Genomic DNA, 20442 nt, shown 5'->3' on the forward strand with positions numbered 1-20442 from the left:
ACTATTGTGTGACATAACTCTACAGCTGCTTCAACAAGGATTTACTGTTTTCAGAGACGATTTTTGGTCATTAGTTGAGCTCTGCCCAACTGTGATGTCATTTTCAGTTGACTGCAAGTGGCAAAATGGCCGCCCTGTGAGAGGAATGAAAACCGTCTGATTTTTGCTGCTTAATTCATATTAATTTGAATATTGTATTTAGGCATAATACGTTTAACAATTTAACATAATATATTGTAAAAAAAAATGGGGGGGACTTGACTTTCCGTTTAAGCCGTTTTCCACTTTTCTTTTCATCAATGTTAAATATTTTTCCAAAGTGCCTCTGAAGTGTTTGGTCCCTGCACTCCATGTCTCCTGCATGTGCTTTGCTGCGTGTGCGCATATTTGGTGCAAAAAAAAAAGAATAAATAAATAAATAAATAAAAAGGCACACCTTAGGTAGGGTTCTCCAAGTTCAGTCCTCAGGCACCTATCCAGCCTATTATGTTTTCTTGCTCCAACACACCTGATTCAAATAATCAGTTCCTCTACAAAAATTTCACGTCTGTTAACACGCCTCGTTTGAATCAGGTGCATGTGTGTGTGCGTGTGTGTGCGCATGCGTCTGCCCCACATTTGGTTGATGGCATGGATTCTTTTGTGTGTCAACAGTTATGAACTTTAGGATCAAGAAAGGTTTTTCAGCGTGTGGATGGCTGAGGCCTGGAGGTCTGCTTGTTAAACCAAGCGTAAGGACATTACCAGAGAGGTCACAGTACAATTGTCTGCCCTCGCACAAGCGCACACCTGGATGTTTTGGATATCCAAGTCTTGCATCAGGACGATGTCCCTCCCTCTTAACCTTATTTTTACTCGACTTGGCATGCTTGATGATGTCAGAGCTGTTAAGGGGAAACATAAATAAAGTATAGTGACCACACAGCCTGTATGGAACAAATTAAACTGACATGGGCCTCTACACAGCAAGGCCTCAGTCCAGTGTGTATTTCGGCTTCTGTGTCAGTAACGCACCCTCAGAGCATGGGCTCTGTTTAATAAAATAAATAAATAAAATCTGAGTGCAAGGGCAAAGTACTACACAGAGGATATAGACTTTCCATACTTATACTTATTGAAAGAATAAAAATAAATGTTTATATTTTTTCATTCTTTTTCTTAATCGTCATTATTGTTATCTTCATTATTATTATTATTATTATTATCTATTCATTTATTTATTTATTTATTTATTTTACGTAGTTTTGTACTTAAATGACATTCTCCATGAAGTGTTTTTAATCAATCTTTTACAAACTGGATTTGTTGTTGCATCCTACCTGAATAAGTTTTTCTCGTTAGGGCGCATATATATGTCAGCTCAACATGAAAAAACATTATAACGTGGACTCTTTTAATTAACAGAAAACCACAACACAAACTAATGGACTAATCCACAGGCGTCAAACTCCGGTCCTGGAGGGCCGCTTTCCTGCATGTTTTCCATCTCTCCCAGCTGCAACACAACTGATTCAAATGAGCAGGATACTTATCAGGCTTCTTCAGAGCTTTCTGATGAGCTGATCATTTGAATCAGGTGTGTTGCAGCCGGAAGAGATTGAAAGCATGCAGGAAAGCGGTTGACTATCTCTATTTTTGAATGAAGAAAGGAGAATTATGAAGTTTTCAACTAACAATGAAACCAATAGCAGACATTGAAGATTACAAAAATTTGAAATAACTTAATTTTGAAAACCCCAAATCTGATTTTTAAAACTACATTAGTGCCAGCCATTTTCACGCATTCTGTTACATGAAAAACCATAAAAATACCAACCTGGGGATGAAAGTCTGGATTCTTAACATACATCCGTAGCATTAATGATTAAACACGAGAATATTGATAAACAAAGTGGCCATTGTTTATTTTAATAATTTGAAATAGTGGTGAGGTGACCTTCGTCAGGAAGTTGTTAATTTCATGCAGATTCCCAAAACACTCTCCAGTAGCTTCTTTTTTAGATCAGAGGCAGCAGTGGGGATTAACGGTCACTCAGACGTCATGGTTTCACTGAAGCTAATTAAATTATTAGGCCACACGGAAAATCAGTAGGGCACAAAGATGTGGAAGATAACTTCTTCTATTAACTGTTTTCCAGGAGCTTAAACCTGAGTGTGGCTGCTTATAGCTTATGAAGTCTAAAACAATGTTGATGAGTAGCAGGTGCTGCGAGTTAATGATTCTCTTAGGGGATATTTTGGCTTGAGTTATTAATACATTCAAGCTTGGTGTTTGTCTGGGGACATATGACCTCTTGTCAACTGTGGTGAAGCTGCGTCCTCTACTTGGACGCATGCTGTATAAAATGTTTCCAATTTTTTGTCCCATTAAAATTACAGTAAAATGTGAGAGCGAAAATTTTTGTATGTCTAACAGCAATCAGCCGTCGTCGTCATCGTCAGGTGTGGCAAACTTACTATATTAATAAGTAACACACACTTCTCCTCAGGGGAGAGAGAATCTTTTTCCTAAAATAACTACTGTATTTAAATAATCTATCCAAACTGTCTTTATGTTGTTCAAGTAAACTTTATAGACAAAGGTTTTGGGACACCTGACCATTTCATCTGTGGGCTCCCCCCCCCTTTTTTTTATTTGCTGCTCCTACTCCCACGCTTACCAGGAAGACTTTCTCCATGATGTTTTCGTGCGTCCTCTTCATTCATTCAGAATAATGGTGGTCAGAGGTCACCATTGATGAAACAGATGTCAAATGATTAAAGAAAAGAAAAGACGGCTTCATTGTAACAGAAAGAAAGCTGTGAGATGATTCTATTCCACAAATTATCAGGTTACCGTGATTCTGTAATTACTTCAGAACTAATGGCAACATGTCCTCTATCACTATATTTATTGCCACTTTGAGAGTCTTCAGTCTCAGTCGTGTTAAATGGAGCCAAACCAAGGTGAATTTCACAAATTGACACAGGAAAAAAAGGGCACTTTCAGAATTAGCCAATTTTGAACATGAGCACACATTGTACTTTATTCGTTTGACATGCCATAAAATCCAGTGAATAACATGCATTCGTATATACACACGCAATTTATTTGCTGTACTTGTGTATAATATGGTCCGTCAAATACTTTATCGAAGTAAATGAGAATTTAGAAAAATTCCCCAAAATCCTGTTCTTGCACTGCTCTTTTCGTAATTTTAGTATTTTTGTTCTCTTTATTTTGCTTTTAAAGCTCTTTAACTCCCCTTGTAACTGCTTTAAAATGTTGCACTTTCTAATTACAATATGTGAAGCATATTGAGTTACGTTTTGTATGAAGTACACGATAATTCAGTGATTGTATTTATCTATTAATTTTTTACAAGCCCTAGCTACTGCCAGGCAAATGTCGAAACGATGTAAAACATTTCCATTTCTTACTGCGCCCCCCAGTATAATAACCCCCTCCTCAATTTGGGATTTTTTTAAATGATTTATTCGCACTTTTTTTTTTACAGTACTGAAGTTTAATCACACATCCTATAAAACTATGGTTTGTTTCAACAAGTTTTGCAACACGGCATGGTTGTGGTTAGCGCATCTACCTCGCAGTCGAGGTGGGGGTTCGAATCTCTGCTTTATCCTTTTCGTCTGGATTTATTTCTCCGGGTACGTTGGCTTCCTCCCACATTCCAAAGACACGCATGGGAGGTTAATTGAAGACATAAAGTTGCCAATGGGTGTCATTGTGAATAGTTGTCTGTACAATATGTGCCCTGCGATTGACCGGCGACCAGTGCAGTGCTGAAATTAGCCTGTCTAATAGGGACAATCAGCACAAAAAGACATGATGGCTTTATCAAGAAGTGTAGTTGAGAAGTTGCAGGAAAACACGAAGAAACCCACTGAACCTAATGAAAACGTTACTTCCTTGGTGGAGGTAACAGAAGACTTAGTGATGAAGTGGAACAGCAGAGGAGGGGAGGATGAGGCGGTAATGTGAAGACAAAAGTGCTGAAGCTTTCCCTCGGAGGCTCCAGCATGACGTGGTGCCGCTCACATTCCAGGCTTATTACTTAAAGATGTTTGCTTGTCATTGCTTTTCCTGTTCTCATGCTTGCAATATTGTGACCGAGCCGCTCGCAGTCGTTTTCCACTGCACTTAACAATTTAAAGAATTCTCAGACAGTTCTTGAGACATGATATGAATCAACAAAACAGACAACCAAGACCCTGGACACAACAGAAGGAATTTATTTATTAAAAAAAAACAAAACACTTGTGATTGTACTTCAGGGAATGCGGTTAATGGGAAAAATAAGACGGTTAGTGGTTAGGGCATTAATCCCTGAATTAATTACGAATCTTGCAATAACAAATGACTGACGTGTATTTTAAAGAGCAAATTTGGATAGAATGATTTAAATTGTTGCTGCAAAAGGAAGCTGATGCTTGATTATTCATAGCAGCGGAATTCAATCTGGCATTCATGTTCTGGCCTATGATGGGAACCAAGAGAGACAGGATTGGCTTCTATCTGTGTGAACACACACACACCAGTCTGACAAAAAGTGGTCAGAGAGCCGAGAGATTTAGACGGGAAGTACAACGTAATCTATGACTTCAATATACAGGCTGAGACTATGATTTTATTTAGCAAAGAGCCTGCAACAACCCCACCCATGTCTCTCTCTCACTGTTGTCCTTGCAGCCAGTTGGCTCTCACTTGCACTAAGAAAACTTCTTCTTTTACTCTCGCTGCAGGTGGAGGAGGCAAGCGGAAAGGGAGGAGCAAAAAATGGAAGGAGATCCTTCGTTTCCCCCACATAAGTCAGTGCACTGAGCTGGGCAATAGCATTGGTATGGATTGTGTGTGTGCGCATGCTGGTTTGAGTGTGGCAGAAGTGTGTTTGTCTGTGTTTTAAAGTATTGTGTTACTCTCTCTTTGTAGAGAAGGACTATGTCAGCATCTGTGAGAAACAGCCGATTGGGAGGCTACTCTTCCGTCTTTACTGTGAGACCAGACCAAAACTGCAACGCTGCATTCAACTACTGGATGCAATGGTATAGGCACACACACGCGCACGCACACACGCATATACAGAGCACAAAGTATATATTTTTATGACAAGCCATCCGTCAATAACCCTGTAAAATGTAGGATAACTCAGCTTTCGTATTATTACCACTGTTTTAGTGCCAGTGAGACAGCTGGAGCAATTGCAGAACTTTTTATGACTTTTAATGTGTTGTACAAAAAAAAAAAGTTAAAAACCCAGCAGTTGCATAGATTAAGTGGAAACAATTGCAACACGTTTATTGGCATGCCAGACTTTTTCTTTCTGACCCCGACTCTAACCCGTGATGCAGCAACTTATTGGATTCATGTCGTCATGGCGAGGTTGACTGGCAACCACAAGAGATATATCATAACGTCTCTTGTACTAGTGCTACACATTCAGTGTCTAACTATAATTTCCTTTTTGCAGTGCATGAACTCGATTACAGTCCTGCCTGACAAAGTGCATTGGTTGATGTTGCAGAGTGTTGACCAATAACTGAGTGGTGATTATTCTAGTTAACCCCTACCCCCAAAAATGCACCCCACTAAACTTCACACACCCCACGTCGCTTTCTGTTCGCGTCTAGACGGAATACCTCCCACTTGACACGTTTAAGTCTTTGTCTATGCCGAGAATATCTTTGCGGGTATGTGACCACACAAAAAGGGCAGCATTGTTTCTCACAACACCCCATCCACTTCCCCATAGCCCCCCTAATACATCCCCTGCACATACACACGTCTCTCTCCCTCCTTCTGTCACTGTCAAACCGCCACAAAAGTGACCCCCATCAAGAGGGAACCCATTGTAAATGCAGTCATCCAATCGTATAGTCGAGTTAAATCCAGATCCGCATTTACGCTGGACTCACCATTAGAGGTGTGACGATTAATTTACAAATAATCAATTATCAAATTAATCGGAAAATGGTATAAATACTCAAATAACTCTGCAATTTCTGTTATTCTCCTTTATAGCAGACTGATTATCTTTGTTAACATTTTTGGTACGTTCCTAACGCAGCATTTCAGATTTTCTGATGTTACAGACCAAACACTGAGTGAATCTTAATTCATTTATGTTTGTGTATTTTCTGCACAGTGAGTTTTGAATAATGTCATGTTTTTTAAAAAAGGGATGGAAATTACTGTATTTTTCGGACTCTAAGTCAAACTTTTTTTCATACATTGGCTGGTCCCGCGACTTATTCTCTGGAGCGACTTATACATGAAATAAGGTGTAATCTCACTGGTTGCCACGAGAGGGCACGCTAGACACCCTAGAGGGCAACCACATCTCCTACAACTGGGAACGCCGGAACACAAATGTCCCTCAAGAGAATCATATTCCGCAGACTAAAAAGCTACAAGTAGTATAATGTGATGCTGAAAACCGTAATCGAGCAGCAGAGACAAAGTTTGAAGTGAATTAAAAAAGCGGAGGCTGCTCTTATTTTTATGAAGAACAACATGCTACGGTACGCTCAGGTAATTGCCTAGGTGATGAATATAAAAGACTTTGCGGGAAGATCTTCTTGGTGCTTCCCCTTCATGCAACACGACTGCCTCTCTATCAGTGCATGGGCAGTGGTGTCCCAAAAATTACCATGAACACTGGACACCTTTTCTGTTCATATTTATTTTTCATGTAGCTGAATAATCTTCATTGGGTTACCATATCTTGCAGCAATTCAGCCTGTTCTTTAATAATGTTAAAACTTTCCTTGCGAGTTGCAATGTCTGTTTTTGATCTAGTATTTTGTAAAATAAATTGCCTGTGAAAAATGCGATTTATACTCCACTCCAACTTATATATGTTTTTTTATTCCACCCCAATTTTGCATTTTTAGGCTGGTTCAATTTATACTCCGGAGCGACTTGTATACCGAGGGAAAAAGAAAATGTGAAATCCAATTCATTGGTTCATTGACAAGATAATGGACAGATTAATCGACTATTAAAATAATCGTCAGTTTCAGCTGTACTTAAAGCTGGCCAAGACCTGAGTGATTAGAACCATGCAGGTGTTTGGCCCTAAGTGAATGAACACTGCGACGATGGTCAGGGTGGTTTACTGTAAAACTTTATTATTATGCTGCTTTATCCCCAGCCTTTTTGTAACACTTTGTTGATCTTGTCTGAGGAGAGAAATTTTTGAGACATACGAAACTTGGTTATCAATGTTTCTTTATGAAAAGCCATGAAATGGTGAGCATGACCATTTGGAAGAGAGAGAGAGCTTTTTACAGTTTATGCCCCGAGGAAAGAATGTGCTCAGGGTTTCCACTAGAAGGGGCGTGTGCATTTTGTGCATGCGTGCCGGATCCCCGCTTGCTTCCAAAAGGTTAAAGGGGCGTCTTGTCCATTTGGCTGAGCTCCTACAATGTAAATGATTACATTTTAGAGTGACGTTGAGGTCAGGTCTGCTCGAGTGACTGACGTTGCATGTCTTGGGCATAGTCACTTGCCAATTTCTTGGATGAATGGAAAGTAATTTTACAAGGAATTGCCCTTCATTTTATTTGTTGTGTCATCATGGAGTTTTCCTAATCTGTTGTCCATCTCTTTAAATATTAAATGGCGTGCCATTACTGGTGTGCCTAATAATTCAGCCCGTGACAGTGTATACAAGTTGTATGTCCTTTATGCCTTGTTGTGAAGTGTCAGTGACGCTGCTGCTTTTTAAAGCCTAAATCTCCGGGCTTATGTGTGTATGTACTGTATGTATACGTGTGTGTGTGTGTGGAGGGGGGGGGGTGCTTGTGTGTGTGTTTTATAGTGGAAAGATGGTGACGCTGGTGTGACACACTGTGACACTCCAGGACCTCGAGGAATCCTGCCGTGTTTTCTGTGTGGTTGCCAGGCAACACAGGGCCTTGTTGGGGGGGGAAGCTACTGATAGACAGTGTCAGGCTAGTGTGCCGCCTGGATGCTTTGCTGCCCTCCACCCTGCTTTTGCCTCAAAGTCAAAAGTGCTCGCTCTGAAATGCGTCAGAGTTCTTTTCATGTCTCTGAGACGTCCAATATGAGCAGCCTTTGACAGTAACGCCTGTCTGTGTGAATGGCAACATATGTATAGACACACAGCCAAGTGTGACATATATTTGCGAGATTGACAGCAACACACGCAATTCGGGCCATATTCCCCCATTCGTGCATAAATCTTTTTTTTTAAGATACTGGACTTGAACACTTTTAATCTATGTGGATTTTCCCATCCAGTAATTCTGACACACCCACTTTGCATAAGCTTTAAATGACGGTGGAAACACGAAAGATGTGTGATTCACTGACATCATAGGCTGTGTGGAAATATTGTAAAATTTCTTGAGACTTGCGAGTGTCCTTGAAATTTGTGGGTTGGGAGATTTTGGAGGTGGTGGGTAGCACTATTTAAATCTGAAAATGACTTGTACTGTGTAATGAAAGCAGTGCATAGTCAGCCAGTCAGGATATGCGGACTGCTCCGGCTACACTTCCACTTTGAAGGAGAGTTATTTTATTTTTTATTTTTTGAAGGTATGTTTGAGAGATATTACAAAAAACAGTAATTTGATCCGATACCTTGCGTAAGACTAAATGCATCATTGGAGGTGATCAATAAATGAAGAGGATGCCTGCCGTCCACAACACTCCACAACTTATTTTCTAGCAGGTTTTAAGTGGATTAGATTTTGACGAGCCGGCATAAAAACTAATAAGATATATTACACACCCTTATTTATTTTTTATTTATTTGTTGAAATTACTGAGAGCACTGCACTTTTTAATCTTCAACAAGCAGGTCCTGTCATGGAGTAATCTTTTCTTTCAGGAAACTCCAAAGGCTTGCTTTTTAATGCCAGCCAGCTCCATGATTGAAGCAGAATCGTTCTTCGCAGGAGAACAATGGAACAAATGTTGAAAAAAGCCAGCGAGCGCCAACATTCTGCAACAATAAATTTCACAGCTAAAAGGTTATAGTAACTAACTCACTAGGCCTCTTTGATCAAGTCAATGAAATCCATCATTCTCGATACGTTTGACAACTTTCTTAAAGTCTCTTATGAGGAACATTCCTGTCCAGGTGATGACGAACTGTATGGTCCGCTTTAACCATTAGGCCGGCAAACTTAACGCACATTTGGGGCACATAAGCTTTGCTCCCAAAAACATCACAAACAAAAAAAAAATATCTTGTTTCTATGTGCAGTTTGCATGTTCTCCCCGTGTTTCCTCTAAGTACTCTGGCTTCGTCCCCATTCCAAAAAAATGCATGTTCGGTTCAATGAAGTCTGTAAACTGCCCAAAGGTGTGAATGTGAGCGTGAATGGCTGGTTGTCTACAGTATATGGGCCCTGAGATTGGCTGGAAACCAGCCCAGGGTTTACTCCGTCTCTCACCCGAATTTAGCTGGCATAACTCCAGCTCACGTGCGACCGTCGTGAGTGAGGATAAACAACATTGCAAATGGATGGATGGAGGGAGTCGTGTGCGTCAAGATTACTCAAAATTGTCCGACTTCCATTTTACTTTGAGGTCTCAGCTGACCTGTTTACAACTTCACCAACACAGTGGTAATGCAGGATGATAGAATGTATCCTCTGGATGCTGTTAATGATAGGAGTCATGTGCTTGTACAGGAAGATTACGAGGTGACGCCTGATGAAAAAAGAAAAAGCAGAGGGGACCAGATTGTCAAGACCTTTTTATCCAAACACGTGAGTTCATTTCTCTATTTTCTTCTGAATTATGATACTGTTCTTATTTAATGTAATTGAGTAGAGACTAACATGTTCCTGTTTGAGGAGTGTTTGTATTAATGAACAGCATTTTATATGCATGTGTTGATGTAGTCACCTCAGCGTGTGGACATTGCAGAGGTCTTTGCAGATCAATGCAGAGAAAACCTTGAGCTCAGTCCATGTAAGGAGATCTTCAGCAACTGCCGCAAGTGAGTCACCTCTCCATCTTTACGTCTTCTCACCTACCTGCTGGACTCACCTGTTTTTTTTTTCCCTTACCCTCGCACGCACCCATTTCACATGGACAGTATATAAAGCATTAGCTTACCTGTTACTGTGATGACTGAGCCCCACCTTTTGTGTTTGGAACCAGAGTTGTACACGACTACCTGAGCGGTGCTCCATTCGCAGACTTTGAGAACAGCATGTACTTTGACCGCTTCCTGCAGTGGAAGATGCTGGAGAGGTCAGTGTACTAAGGTGTACGCAGCGCACCCTCACTATTTACGTAAAACAATAAACATTCGAATGCCTAGCAAAGTTCCTGTCCATCAATGGTGCTGTCGCTCCCTGGCCTCTCCTGCTCCGTTCCTGGCCTGTGCTGGTGGGAAAAGTCCGTAGCTTTCTAAGCCGCTGTAACAGTTCGCACTACAACCAACTGGAAGTCTCAGATAGGTTTTCACATAATTGGATCTTAATGGACATCTGTCAGATATACAAGGCTCACTCAAAGTAAGTGGTTTAGAATTGCAGTTTGCGGGTCAAAATTTGTATTTTGCGCCTCATTAATACACGTCGAATCGAAAAACTGAGAATCAAACACCGAACGCCAAAAGTAGTGATCTGTATTGGGAGCTGTACTTATCACTTGGAAGAACTGCACGTGATTGTCAATTGCTATTTGTCATAGACTAAGCGTCAGTTAGTCACTGACTACAGGAGCCAAAGTGGCCCAGTAAGACCAAACCGGGGAGTCACAATGCTACTAAGAACTGAAGAAAATGAGGGACAGCAGGAAAAGCAGTTATACATTTAAACATTATTGACAATACAAAGGCAGAATGTTGCGTCTGAGAAAAAGGAAACATATTCTATAATATTATTGAAGGTGGCAGTGTCTCAAATGCAACTGTTTCGGCTTGATCCTGGATGTCTCCTGAGAGAATCTTCTCCAAAACAAGCAGATCATTTATGACACATGAAACAAGATCCGCTGCTCAAAGCAGAAACATTTTTCTCATTGCCAATCTTAACAATACAAAAGATATCTGGATGCTGTTTTGTGCAGCCGATATCGGTATCAATACCTTGAAATAAAGCCGGGTGTCGGCCCGATACGAATCCTGGTTTCGGTACTCGCCCACCTCTAGTTCTAATAGTCAGATGTTATTAAGGTGACTAAAATAATGTGTAAATGTTTTGGGGCAACATTCATGTGGGTGCAGTGGAGTTATTTTGCAGAGTGAAACACACAGCGGCCTGTTCATCAGCAGTCATTTTGGTGTGAAATGGCATGCGCTTCCTCAAACAAAGCTTGTCTTATTCTTGCAACAAACCATACGATGTTGTCTTCCTCTTTTTTTCAGACATTTTAACATCATAAAATTAAATAGTAGGTCAAATACAGTTTGCAGGATCTCACACCGACAATACAGAATTTGATGTGGATATAGAAATTTTACTCTACTGAAGTCACTATGGCATCAATGGTACAATCCAACCTTGCGAATCAAAATGACGCTCGGCCATCTGGACATCACTCTCCATAAACCAGAAATTAGCCCATTCACTAACAAACGGACGGACATACAAAACAAAACTAAACCCCCAAAAATCTGGTGCAACATGGCTAATCTTATATTGGCAAAAGGTGCAACATGCAACAATCATGTTTTAGCTTGAGGACGCTCCTAATAGGAGTTGATCACTCTTGGCAGGAACATCTTTGATGCAGAGCGAGCACTGTATCAGATGCAGTTCCAAGTAAACAGCAGGCTCTCAAAGCATCCTTGATCATATCCGTTGTCTGGAAAGTAAAATTGCATGCAAGAGGCCCCACCCTGTGCACAGGAAACAGACTCAGGCTGGTATTGAGTTCTGCAGATAATATCTCTGCCCTAATCAATAATACAGTATGTGAGCATGTATTAATGAGTTTTCCTGTGTCTGTGTTTTGTCAGGCAACCAATCACTAAAGACACTTTCAGACAGTATCGAGTGCTAGGCAAGGGAGGATTTGGAGAGGTGAGAGATACTGGTTTGTTATACGCTACATTGGCAAAATTAATGAGAATTTACAAAGGTAAAAATTTAAGAGTACACAAATTTAACATTTTCTGAGCAATCATTTCAACTCTATTTGTGGAAAATGAATGTGAGTTGACATGTCACTGATGTGGGACCTACCTCTACAAAGATGTTTGATGGTTTTGATGGCTTTTATGGATTTTGCTTTGTGCACTTGACACTTCACGCTGTTCCCACAAAGTGAATTGCTCAAAATGTCTTTTCATACATGTGTCTCAATATTTTTGTCCATAAAATGAGGTGACGATGAATTACAATTTTAATCATGTGTGATGCACTTTGATTTGTTTCAGGTTTGTGCCTGTCAAGTTCGAGCTACAGGAAAGATGTACGCCTGTAAGAAGCTGGAGAAGAAAAGGATAAAGAAGAGGAAAGGAGAGTCGATGGCGCTCAATGAAAAGCAGATCTTGGAGAAAGTTAACAGTAGATTTGTTGTGAGTCAACATTAAGAAGCCAGTTCCTATCGTGTCCTCTGTACTTTAAAGCATAAAACATGTTCCCCCTGCCTGTAGGTGAGTCTAGCGTATGCGTATGAGACCAAAGATGCTCTCTGTCTGGTGCTGACCATCATGAATGGTGGAGACCTGAAGTTTCACATCTACAACATGGGCACACCGGGCTTTGACAAAGACCGGGTCCAGTTTTATGCTGCTCAGATCTGTTGTGGTCTCAAGCATCTCCATAGGGAATCCATTGTCTACAGGTATCAATCTAAAGAAGATTATATTTAGAGTTGTGTTTATGTAAATATCCATGCAGAAACATGCAAAACTTTACATGATTAGCGACATACTTACAATGACTTTGAATGGACAAATTGTGATCGTTCCCTGGCGTGACTCCCATCAAAACATGGAGGGACCAGAGGGGGCGTGGCCATATCTCGTATTTGAAATCGTTATTCACTGATTTCTCCAAAACAAGTGGATAAAATAGAAAATGTAACTTTACATTCTTTTCCTGATAAAATAATGCAGAAATTGAGCTTGTTATTAAAAAATAGACCACCCTGGCTGGTAAATCCCTTCAATGACGACTGTTTGTAAGTTTCTGATCACAAATGTAACTGGATTAATTTAGCAGACCAGATTTATTTTAGGTTGTGTGTATTATGATTGATATTTTCTTTTGCAGAGATTTAAAACCAGAGAACATCCTACTTGATGACAATGGTGGGTTTTGAAGCATGATCAGATTTCAATTTTTTATATATTTATGTAAAAGTGTAGTGTAAAGATCTGGGTCACCTGATACACACCACAATTTTGCAATTCAATATAATTGAGTACATTTTTCATGATTAATAATTTCCGTTTGGGCACATCTGCCTCACAGTCGAGAGTGTGGTGTTTGCTTGTTCTCCCGGTGCTTGCTTGTGTTTTCTTTGAGTACTCTGGCTTCCACCAACACTCCAAAATCATGCATGGCAGGTTAATTAAAGACCCTAAATTATAGGATGTGAAAAAAGAGTGAGAGAGAGAAAAAGAGAAAAGTCATGATATTTTAAGCAAAATTTATCTGTCAATAGATGAAGATTTGACTTAAATGAAGTGTCCTTAGCTATCCTACAAAAATCTGTCTTGAAACGAATGTATTTATGATAGTTGCACCTATAAAATTATGGGATTTCTTATTTTAATATGAACTACAAGCAAACATTAGCCTGTTTGTCCTTGTGTCCTGTGATGAACTGGCAACCCGTCCAGGGTGCAGCCAGCTTCTTGCTGGTTGTTCTGTTCTGTTGCGACCATGTCAATTGCATAATTACAGCGTTAGCTTTCTTATTGTTATATTGCAGGACACATCCGTATTTCTGACCTGGGTCTTGCTATCAAAGTGCCTGAAGGGGAGTCGATCAGAGGAAGGGTGGGGACAGTGGGCTACATGGGTAAGTCTCAATCTGATTAACAAAGCCATTCACACATGCAGTTGTTCATTTGCAAAGCTGTTGGGTCACATTCAGCTCCAGAAGTCATCAATAATGAAAAGTATGGAATGAGTCCTGATTGGTGGGGACTGGGCTGCCTCGTATACGAGATGACCGCTGGGCGATCACCCTTCCGTGCCCGCAAAGAGCGAGTGAAGCGGGAGGAGGTTGAGAGGAGGGTGCAGGAGGAAGAGGAGGAGTACAATGACAAGTTTACAGAGGACACCAAGGAAATCTGTCGAAGGGTGAGGGCTGGATGGAAAGAGGTTCACGTGCAAGACAGAATCATGTAGTGATTCATCTCTCCTTCAAACGAACCTAGCTGCTCACCAAAGACCCAAAGCAGAGGCTGGGGTGCCTGGGGGACAAAGCGGCAGGGGTCAAGACCCACTCCTTCTTCAAAAACATCAACTTCAAGAGGCTCGAAGCTGGAATAGTGGAGCCTCCTTTCGTGCCTGATGTGAGTAGTCTGATACACTGTTCCCCGCTAAATGGCGGTTCATCATTTGTTAGGAGAGCCGCAGTCGCTGACGCACTTTTCAACCATTCACTGAACTGTTAAAAGACATAAGGACAATGAGCACACTCACGTATGAGCTACTATGAGCCACCTTTCTCATCCAGCACTCGCGCACAGACTGGCTGACGTCACACACCACCACACCAGGACCGACCTCTTAACACATTCACTACCAGCCGAGTAAAAAAAAAAAAAAAAATCTTTGACGACTTTAGCCGTCAATGGCAGTAAATGAGTTAAGGGCACATACATGTGCACAGACATTACAATTTGAGTGTGAGGGTAAAACTATAGAAAAGTGTCATGATATGTCTTGGTTGATTTTGGTGTTGCTTTAGAATTTAGTTTCATTTTTTTCCTTGTGTTCATTTGTCAATGTCTGTCATTTGTCCTTTACCTGCGTCAAGTCAAGTTGCTGTTAGTTTGTGTTTGTTTCGTTTCTTTGATCCGTATTGTTTTGGACTTAAGTATTTTTGAGTATCCCAGAACATTGTGTGTTTTTTGTTTTGTTTTTTTTCTGGCTTTTTTTCTTTCTTTTCATGGTTATTGGCATCTTGCAGCCTCGGGCAGTCTACTGTAAGGATGTGCTGGACATCGAGCAGTTCTCCACAGTCAAGGGAGTCAATTTGGACCAAACTGACAATGACTTCTACTCCAAATTTGCTACAGGCAGTGTTTCCATCCCATGGCAGAATGAGGTGAGCATGTTTGCCTTGCCCTTGACGGCCAACATTTTAATAAAAATATTTGGTGCAGTACATGTAACTTAAGGGAAGAAATATCTCTTAAAGTTTATTTTGTCTGTAGCTCTTAGTTTGTGGTGTACACATAAAATGATTTGACTCCATGTTCATCAACAATGGCGCCAATGTTTGTAATAGGTCAAAGGTGTCCTCTCTTCTCCAGATGATAGAAACGGAGTGTTTTAGGGATCTGAATGTGTTTGGCCCTCAAGGGATGAGACCTCCAGACCTTGACTGGAATCAACCTCCAGAGCCTCCCAGACGCAGCCTGCTGGACAGGATCTTCAGGAGGCACGTACGTAGATACAGTTGGTCTTGCGTTTCATGCTGCATACTGCAATCCTAACGCCAATCTTTTCTTGGCTGCTTTAGCACCCAGAGGTGTCTATTTCCCACAGCCGTGTGCAGTCTTCCAGCGTAAACTCTGTGGACTCTATGTCCAACTCTGCCCCCTAGTGGTGCAGTTACAGCGAAGGAGCCAAATACTCAAAGGGAAGGATCTCTGAGGGTTTACCCGCGGCATATTAGTTCACAGTCGGGTCCTGAGACTGTCTGTCTAAAGTCTCACCGGTCAACCCATAAGGGGGGGTTGACCAGGTCCAGGTACGTGGGCCATTTTGTTGGTGGGATGGTCAGAGACGTCTTGAAATATTTGGACAAACCCTCTTACCCTCAGGATTGTTGGACAACAGAACAGAGCCACTTGTGTTGATGAAAGCGTTCAAAGGATAGAAACTAAGCTAATATTTTTTTTCAGGGGATCCATTGTATTATAAAGACACACTACAAGGAATAGAAAAGTGGGTCCTGGTGATGTTTCTTTTTCCCAAGCAATTGTCTATTACTTCCTGGCCTGTACCTAATTGCTATCCATCTTGTCTATAATGTCGCCGTCTGTGTATCACTGATTAAACTTTCTCTGTATTTTCCACCTGCCTTACCTCACATCAGTCCTAAACATTCAGAACAGACCGCCTCATCCACAACCTCAGCTCATAATAAGTATCGGCTCGTGTCCACCCATGCCAAACATTACAGGTCAGTTGTGTGATGTTGAATTAGTGGTCTGAAGATATCATTTTGAATCGTGTGAGATCAGTATGTGGGCTGTTTGCCTAGTCGAATACACACATTCTCTGTCGTGACATTCCTAAAATGATGGCTTTAGTCCTTTTTTTTTTTCCAGAAAACACTCAAATCTGAAGCAAACACGAATATGTTAATTGATAATAATAAGAATTTTGTAATGATCTTTTCAACTGAGGATCCTGAGGAGACGATTAATGGAAAAAAAAATAATAATAACATTTGTCAAAAAAATGACATAGGCCATTATTTTAGCAAGGAAACATAATATGTGAGCCTGCAGGCATATCATATAGCTTGCATAGCGGCACATCTGTCAGACAGGTGCACATAAACAGCATTGTGAGAATCGTGATGTATTGTCATTGCATGGACAAGTGTACGTATGAACAGCTGTATCCCTTTGCTTCTGCATACCTCATTCCACTGATGTTATTGTATACCATACAGCACAGTCATCTCCCTCTGTTTACAGTGTTACTTTATAGTTGACATTCTGTGACATTTTACAAATAATGAATATGCTGTACAGGATCAGAAATATTTTTGCTTTGTTGAAGATTTTTTTTTTCTGCACAGTCCCTGTGAAGTGGAGAGGAACACATGCACTCAGCCTGATGTAGAAGTTGCACAATTTAAAATGTCATGCTGTTTTTTTTTCCACCAAAATGAAAATGTTTTACCTCTTAAGGCACATTATTGCATTGGTAATGCCATGCAATGCGTCTTTTCTACAGTTTAATTACGGCATCTGAAATTTTAAGTGTTCTTGCTCCCTTTATGCCTTTTGCATTTCAATAATGTTGCTGCTTCACGTTTATGTGTACTGGTTTTTGTATTTTTCTCCTTTACATGTTTAAAATGCCTCATCTTGTCTATAGACTCTTAATATTGTTATATTTCTGAGACTCAATGAGGATGTTCACTATGAAGGGTCGATCTTATCTGCATTTTATTTATCTGGTCCACTTCATTTCTGTCTGGAAGAGGAAGATGCCGGAAGAAACCGGAGTATAACACAAAGATAACGTGGCCTTCCTGCAGCAGCACAGCCAATTAAAAAAGACCATCATCGCCTCGTCTTCCTGTTTTTAAGAACATGTTGTTTTGCTATTTTTACAAATTAAGTAATTTAATTGACCCAAATCTAATCCCCAGCTCCCTATCGCTGTGTACTTGTTATGAAAAGAAAAAAATCGCAATCAGACTAAAGTGCCTCCTTGTTTGCATGATCTCCCAGGCGATGCCCACGCTTGCATGCAGACATACGCACTTGCGTGTTTTCTGACTATCTGTCATACTCATGTTTGTGTCACCGGGAACACATCAGTACAAATACACGAGAATAGAGGACGTTGCTGTGGGAGGTGTGCTGGGTGCATGTGAAAACCAAACCCACTGTGTCTTTCAAGACCCAATAAACTTTGTGCTTTAGTTTGAGTACTCCAGAGTATGCTTGTCTCTTTACTCAATGCTCTTTCTTATGAATGGAAAGTAAAGTGTTTGATGGGCACTCTATATTTATTCACCAGATAAATTAACATGTCAGTGTTTATCTTTTGCACATTTGGAAAATGATTGACCACTTACTATATATCAGAAGGTTCTAATGGCAGTAAAGTAATATTCAAGTAGTCAAATTAAATCAGATTATGTATACATCATGGTAAGTGTCGGGCCAATATTTTTGTGGATCTGGATTTGTAAAAAAATATATATGAATAAAATGTGATTTGTTGACCTTTAGAATGTGATCATATCTGCGACGGAGCTAGTTTGACCCGGATAAATAAAAAAAAATGCACTGGCTTGACTTGAGCTATCTTGATTGTTGTTCCCCCTTTCCCACTCCCTGGTACCTATTTGGCATGTTACGGCTCTACTCATCTGTGACTCGTTTCCAGATTGGACAGGTACTTGTATGACTTTATTTCTTGTACATAAACTGGAGAGAACTGCAAGAAGTTTTGTTATCACCTGTTGCCCTTTGGCAGGCGCTACAGGTGCATCAAAGTATGGACAAACAGACTGAAAATCAGTTTCTCCCGAGAGCCATCTCCATGCTGAACTCTCACACACAACTGCCTTTGCCATTTGTAGTAATAGATGACATATTTGCACTGAAGAGGGGATGCTTTTCAATCTCATTGAAGGTTGAGATTAATGACAACAAAGGGCATTCTGATTCGGATCAGTGTAATATTTCAGAAAATGTCCAATTATTCCATGTTCTATTACATTTTGCGCAATGTACTCTTTTCTATCAACAGCTGAAGGTCAAAATTGACAACAGCTGTTAGCCATGTAAATTTCCAAAGATATCCATTTATGTCTTTCAGATATCTCTGTTGCAACCTGCAAATGACACTAAGTGAGACTCTAAAGCAACCAGCCGCCTCTTCACTTTTGGTGAAGTACTGAGCAATCATTGGTTGTTGTTCTTTGGCTTCTGAAATCAAAACGTGAAAGGCAAGAGGACTGCTTAAATAACCACTTTAATTGGAAATTAAGTGGTTGATTCTTTATATATTTACACACACACACATATATATATATAGATATAGATATATATTTTATTTTATAATTGTATTTTTCTATTGTGTATTAAATATGCTTTACCCTGTTGTTGGTGCTGTTGTACCGTATTATCCCCCCATTGCAGGTTATCTTTGCCTGCCCTCAAGCTCCTCTTTAATTAAAAAAAACAAAAAAACATGGCCAACATATTACATACAAACAAGGAAATATCGTAGATCCTCCAATGTTGTTTATTAGTGTCTCGTTTTGACTGATGCATTTATTGTTGTTACTTTTCCGATGAGGACATCTGAGTAGAGTTCAGTGGATGCGAACAGTTACAGTGCATTTGAAAAGCATTGTGTTACCATCCAAAACCTGTAGGGTCCATCCTATGACAAAAATAACATCCATGAAAGTTTGAAATTTTTCAGAAATCTTGAGAAGTGGGGTGTAGTGAACATTCATTTGTCATAAAGTCTAGCTTGTGTTAGAAAGCCAACAATGTTTTGTAATTTGGTGATGGACGTTGTAATTATGTAACAAGACAACTTTGGAGAATTGTAATTTAGTTGGCTGAAGGCTTGGGGCTTCTTCAAACAATGTCTAATTCAGCGGTTTCAGTTTTACGTAAAGTGGAGTCATGGATAGGGCTGGCCCGCAAATAGCGAAAATACGCATATAACTGACGCTCGACGCCCCGAAAAACAGGGGGGTAAGTCGTCGGGTGGTTCGGGTTAGGGATGAAAAACACAACCTTATTGTAGGTGATGAGTAAAGTTGTGGGTTGTCTCCCTACCAATTTCAATGTCTACCAGTAGGCCTACTTTTTAAACACACACGCACACACCCCTGCACACTGCAACTACGAATTCAAATGTGACTGACTGGTGAATGTTTTCAGGTACTATAGTTCTGTGTTTTGGGCTTTCTACATCAGTTGTGCTGTTTAATATGATACAGTACAATGTTAAAGGCTTTGATTTTAAAATAGTGAATTAGTATGTTGACCATATCTTACTTAAATGTATGAATAGTTCTTACAATCAACTGGCCAATCACTGGCAAGATCGGAACTATGTCACGACCTGATGCACAAACGGCGTCAATTAATTGAGTATTTTGACTGAATAATGACTTTGGTAAAGAATCTAGCCTTTTTGAACTCACACTGGAGAAGGCCACAGAGACTGTTGGGTAATCCCTACAATCCAGTTGGAGGTACGCCAAGTTAAGGTCATGAGGATTCCAGTATTTCAACGGGATTTAGCCCTAAATTCCTGTTTTATTACGCACATCCTTGTACACTAATCGGATGACTCGATTTTCGACAGCTTTCCATGCAATGTTGACACTGAGCGTTAGCTTGACAAGCAGCCCGTTGAGGCAATATTACTGTTAGATAATTTTGCTTTTGCTTGGAGGGCTGAACAAGGTTGTCAAAACATGTGAGATGCTTGACAAAACACAGAATGCCTTTGGACAACTTATTTTCCAGAGTGTGATTCAGTCTCGGTGATGTGGAGGCCAAAGCAGAATCATGAAGATGATGTTGGTAATGTAAAGTGACAAGACTG

General features: G+C 40.3%; 1 protein-coding gene across 3 annotated transcripts in view; it reads left to right on the plus strand.

The window, feature by feature from the left end:
* The window catches only part of grk5l (G protein-coupled receptor kinase 5 like), a 30291-nt gene extending 12500 nt beyond the window's left edge, over positions 1–17791 (plus strand). The window contains exons 2-16 of one of the 3 annotated variants that reach the window (XR_015844117.1): positions 4744–4839; positions 4931–5043; positions 9664–9741; positions 9877–9974; positions 10139–10231; positions 11946–12009; positions 12366–12506; positions 12585–12775; positions 13207–13244; positions 13871–13960; positions 14036–14244; positions 14322–14459; positions 15080–15217; positions 15475–15557; positions 15635–15680. Coding sequence is in view for 2 of the 3 variants with exons in the window: in XM_088299016.1 (XP_088155142.1) it covers positions 4744–4839; positions 4931–5043; positions 9664–9741; positions 9877–9974; positions 10139–10231; positions 11946–12009; positions 12366–12506; positions 12585–12775; positions 13207–13244; positions 13871–13960; positions 14036–14244; positions 14322–14459; positions 15080–15217; positions 15426–15557; positions 15635–15718 (1703 nt within the window). In the remaining variant the exon portion in view is untranslated. Of the gene's footprint in view, positions 1–4743; positions 4840–4930; positions 5044–9663; positions 9742–9876; positions 9975–10138; positions 10232–11945; positions 12010–12365; positions 12507–12584; positions 12776–13206; positions 13245–13870; positions 13961–14035; positions 14245–14321; positions 14460–15079; positions 15218–15425; positions 15558–15634 lie in introns of all 3 variants that reach the window. The other 2 variants (XM_088299016.1, XM_088299025.1) reach the window with 2 other exon arrangements.
* Positions 17792–20442: the final 2651 nt, after the last annotated feature.

This window comes from Idiotropiscis lumnitzeri, chromosome 1, assembly GCF_059441095.1.
Source record: "Idiotropiscis lumnitzeri isolate Australia: NSW breed Sydney's pygmy pipehorse chromosome 1, RoL_Ilum_1.0, whole genome shotgun sequence".
NCBI lineage: Eukaryota > Metazoa > Chordata > Actinopteri > Syngnathiformes > Syngnathidae > Idiotropiscis > Idiotropiscis lumnitzeri.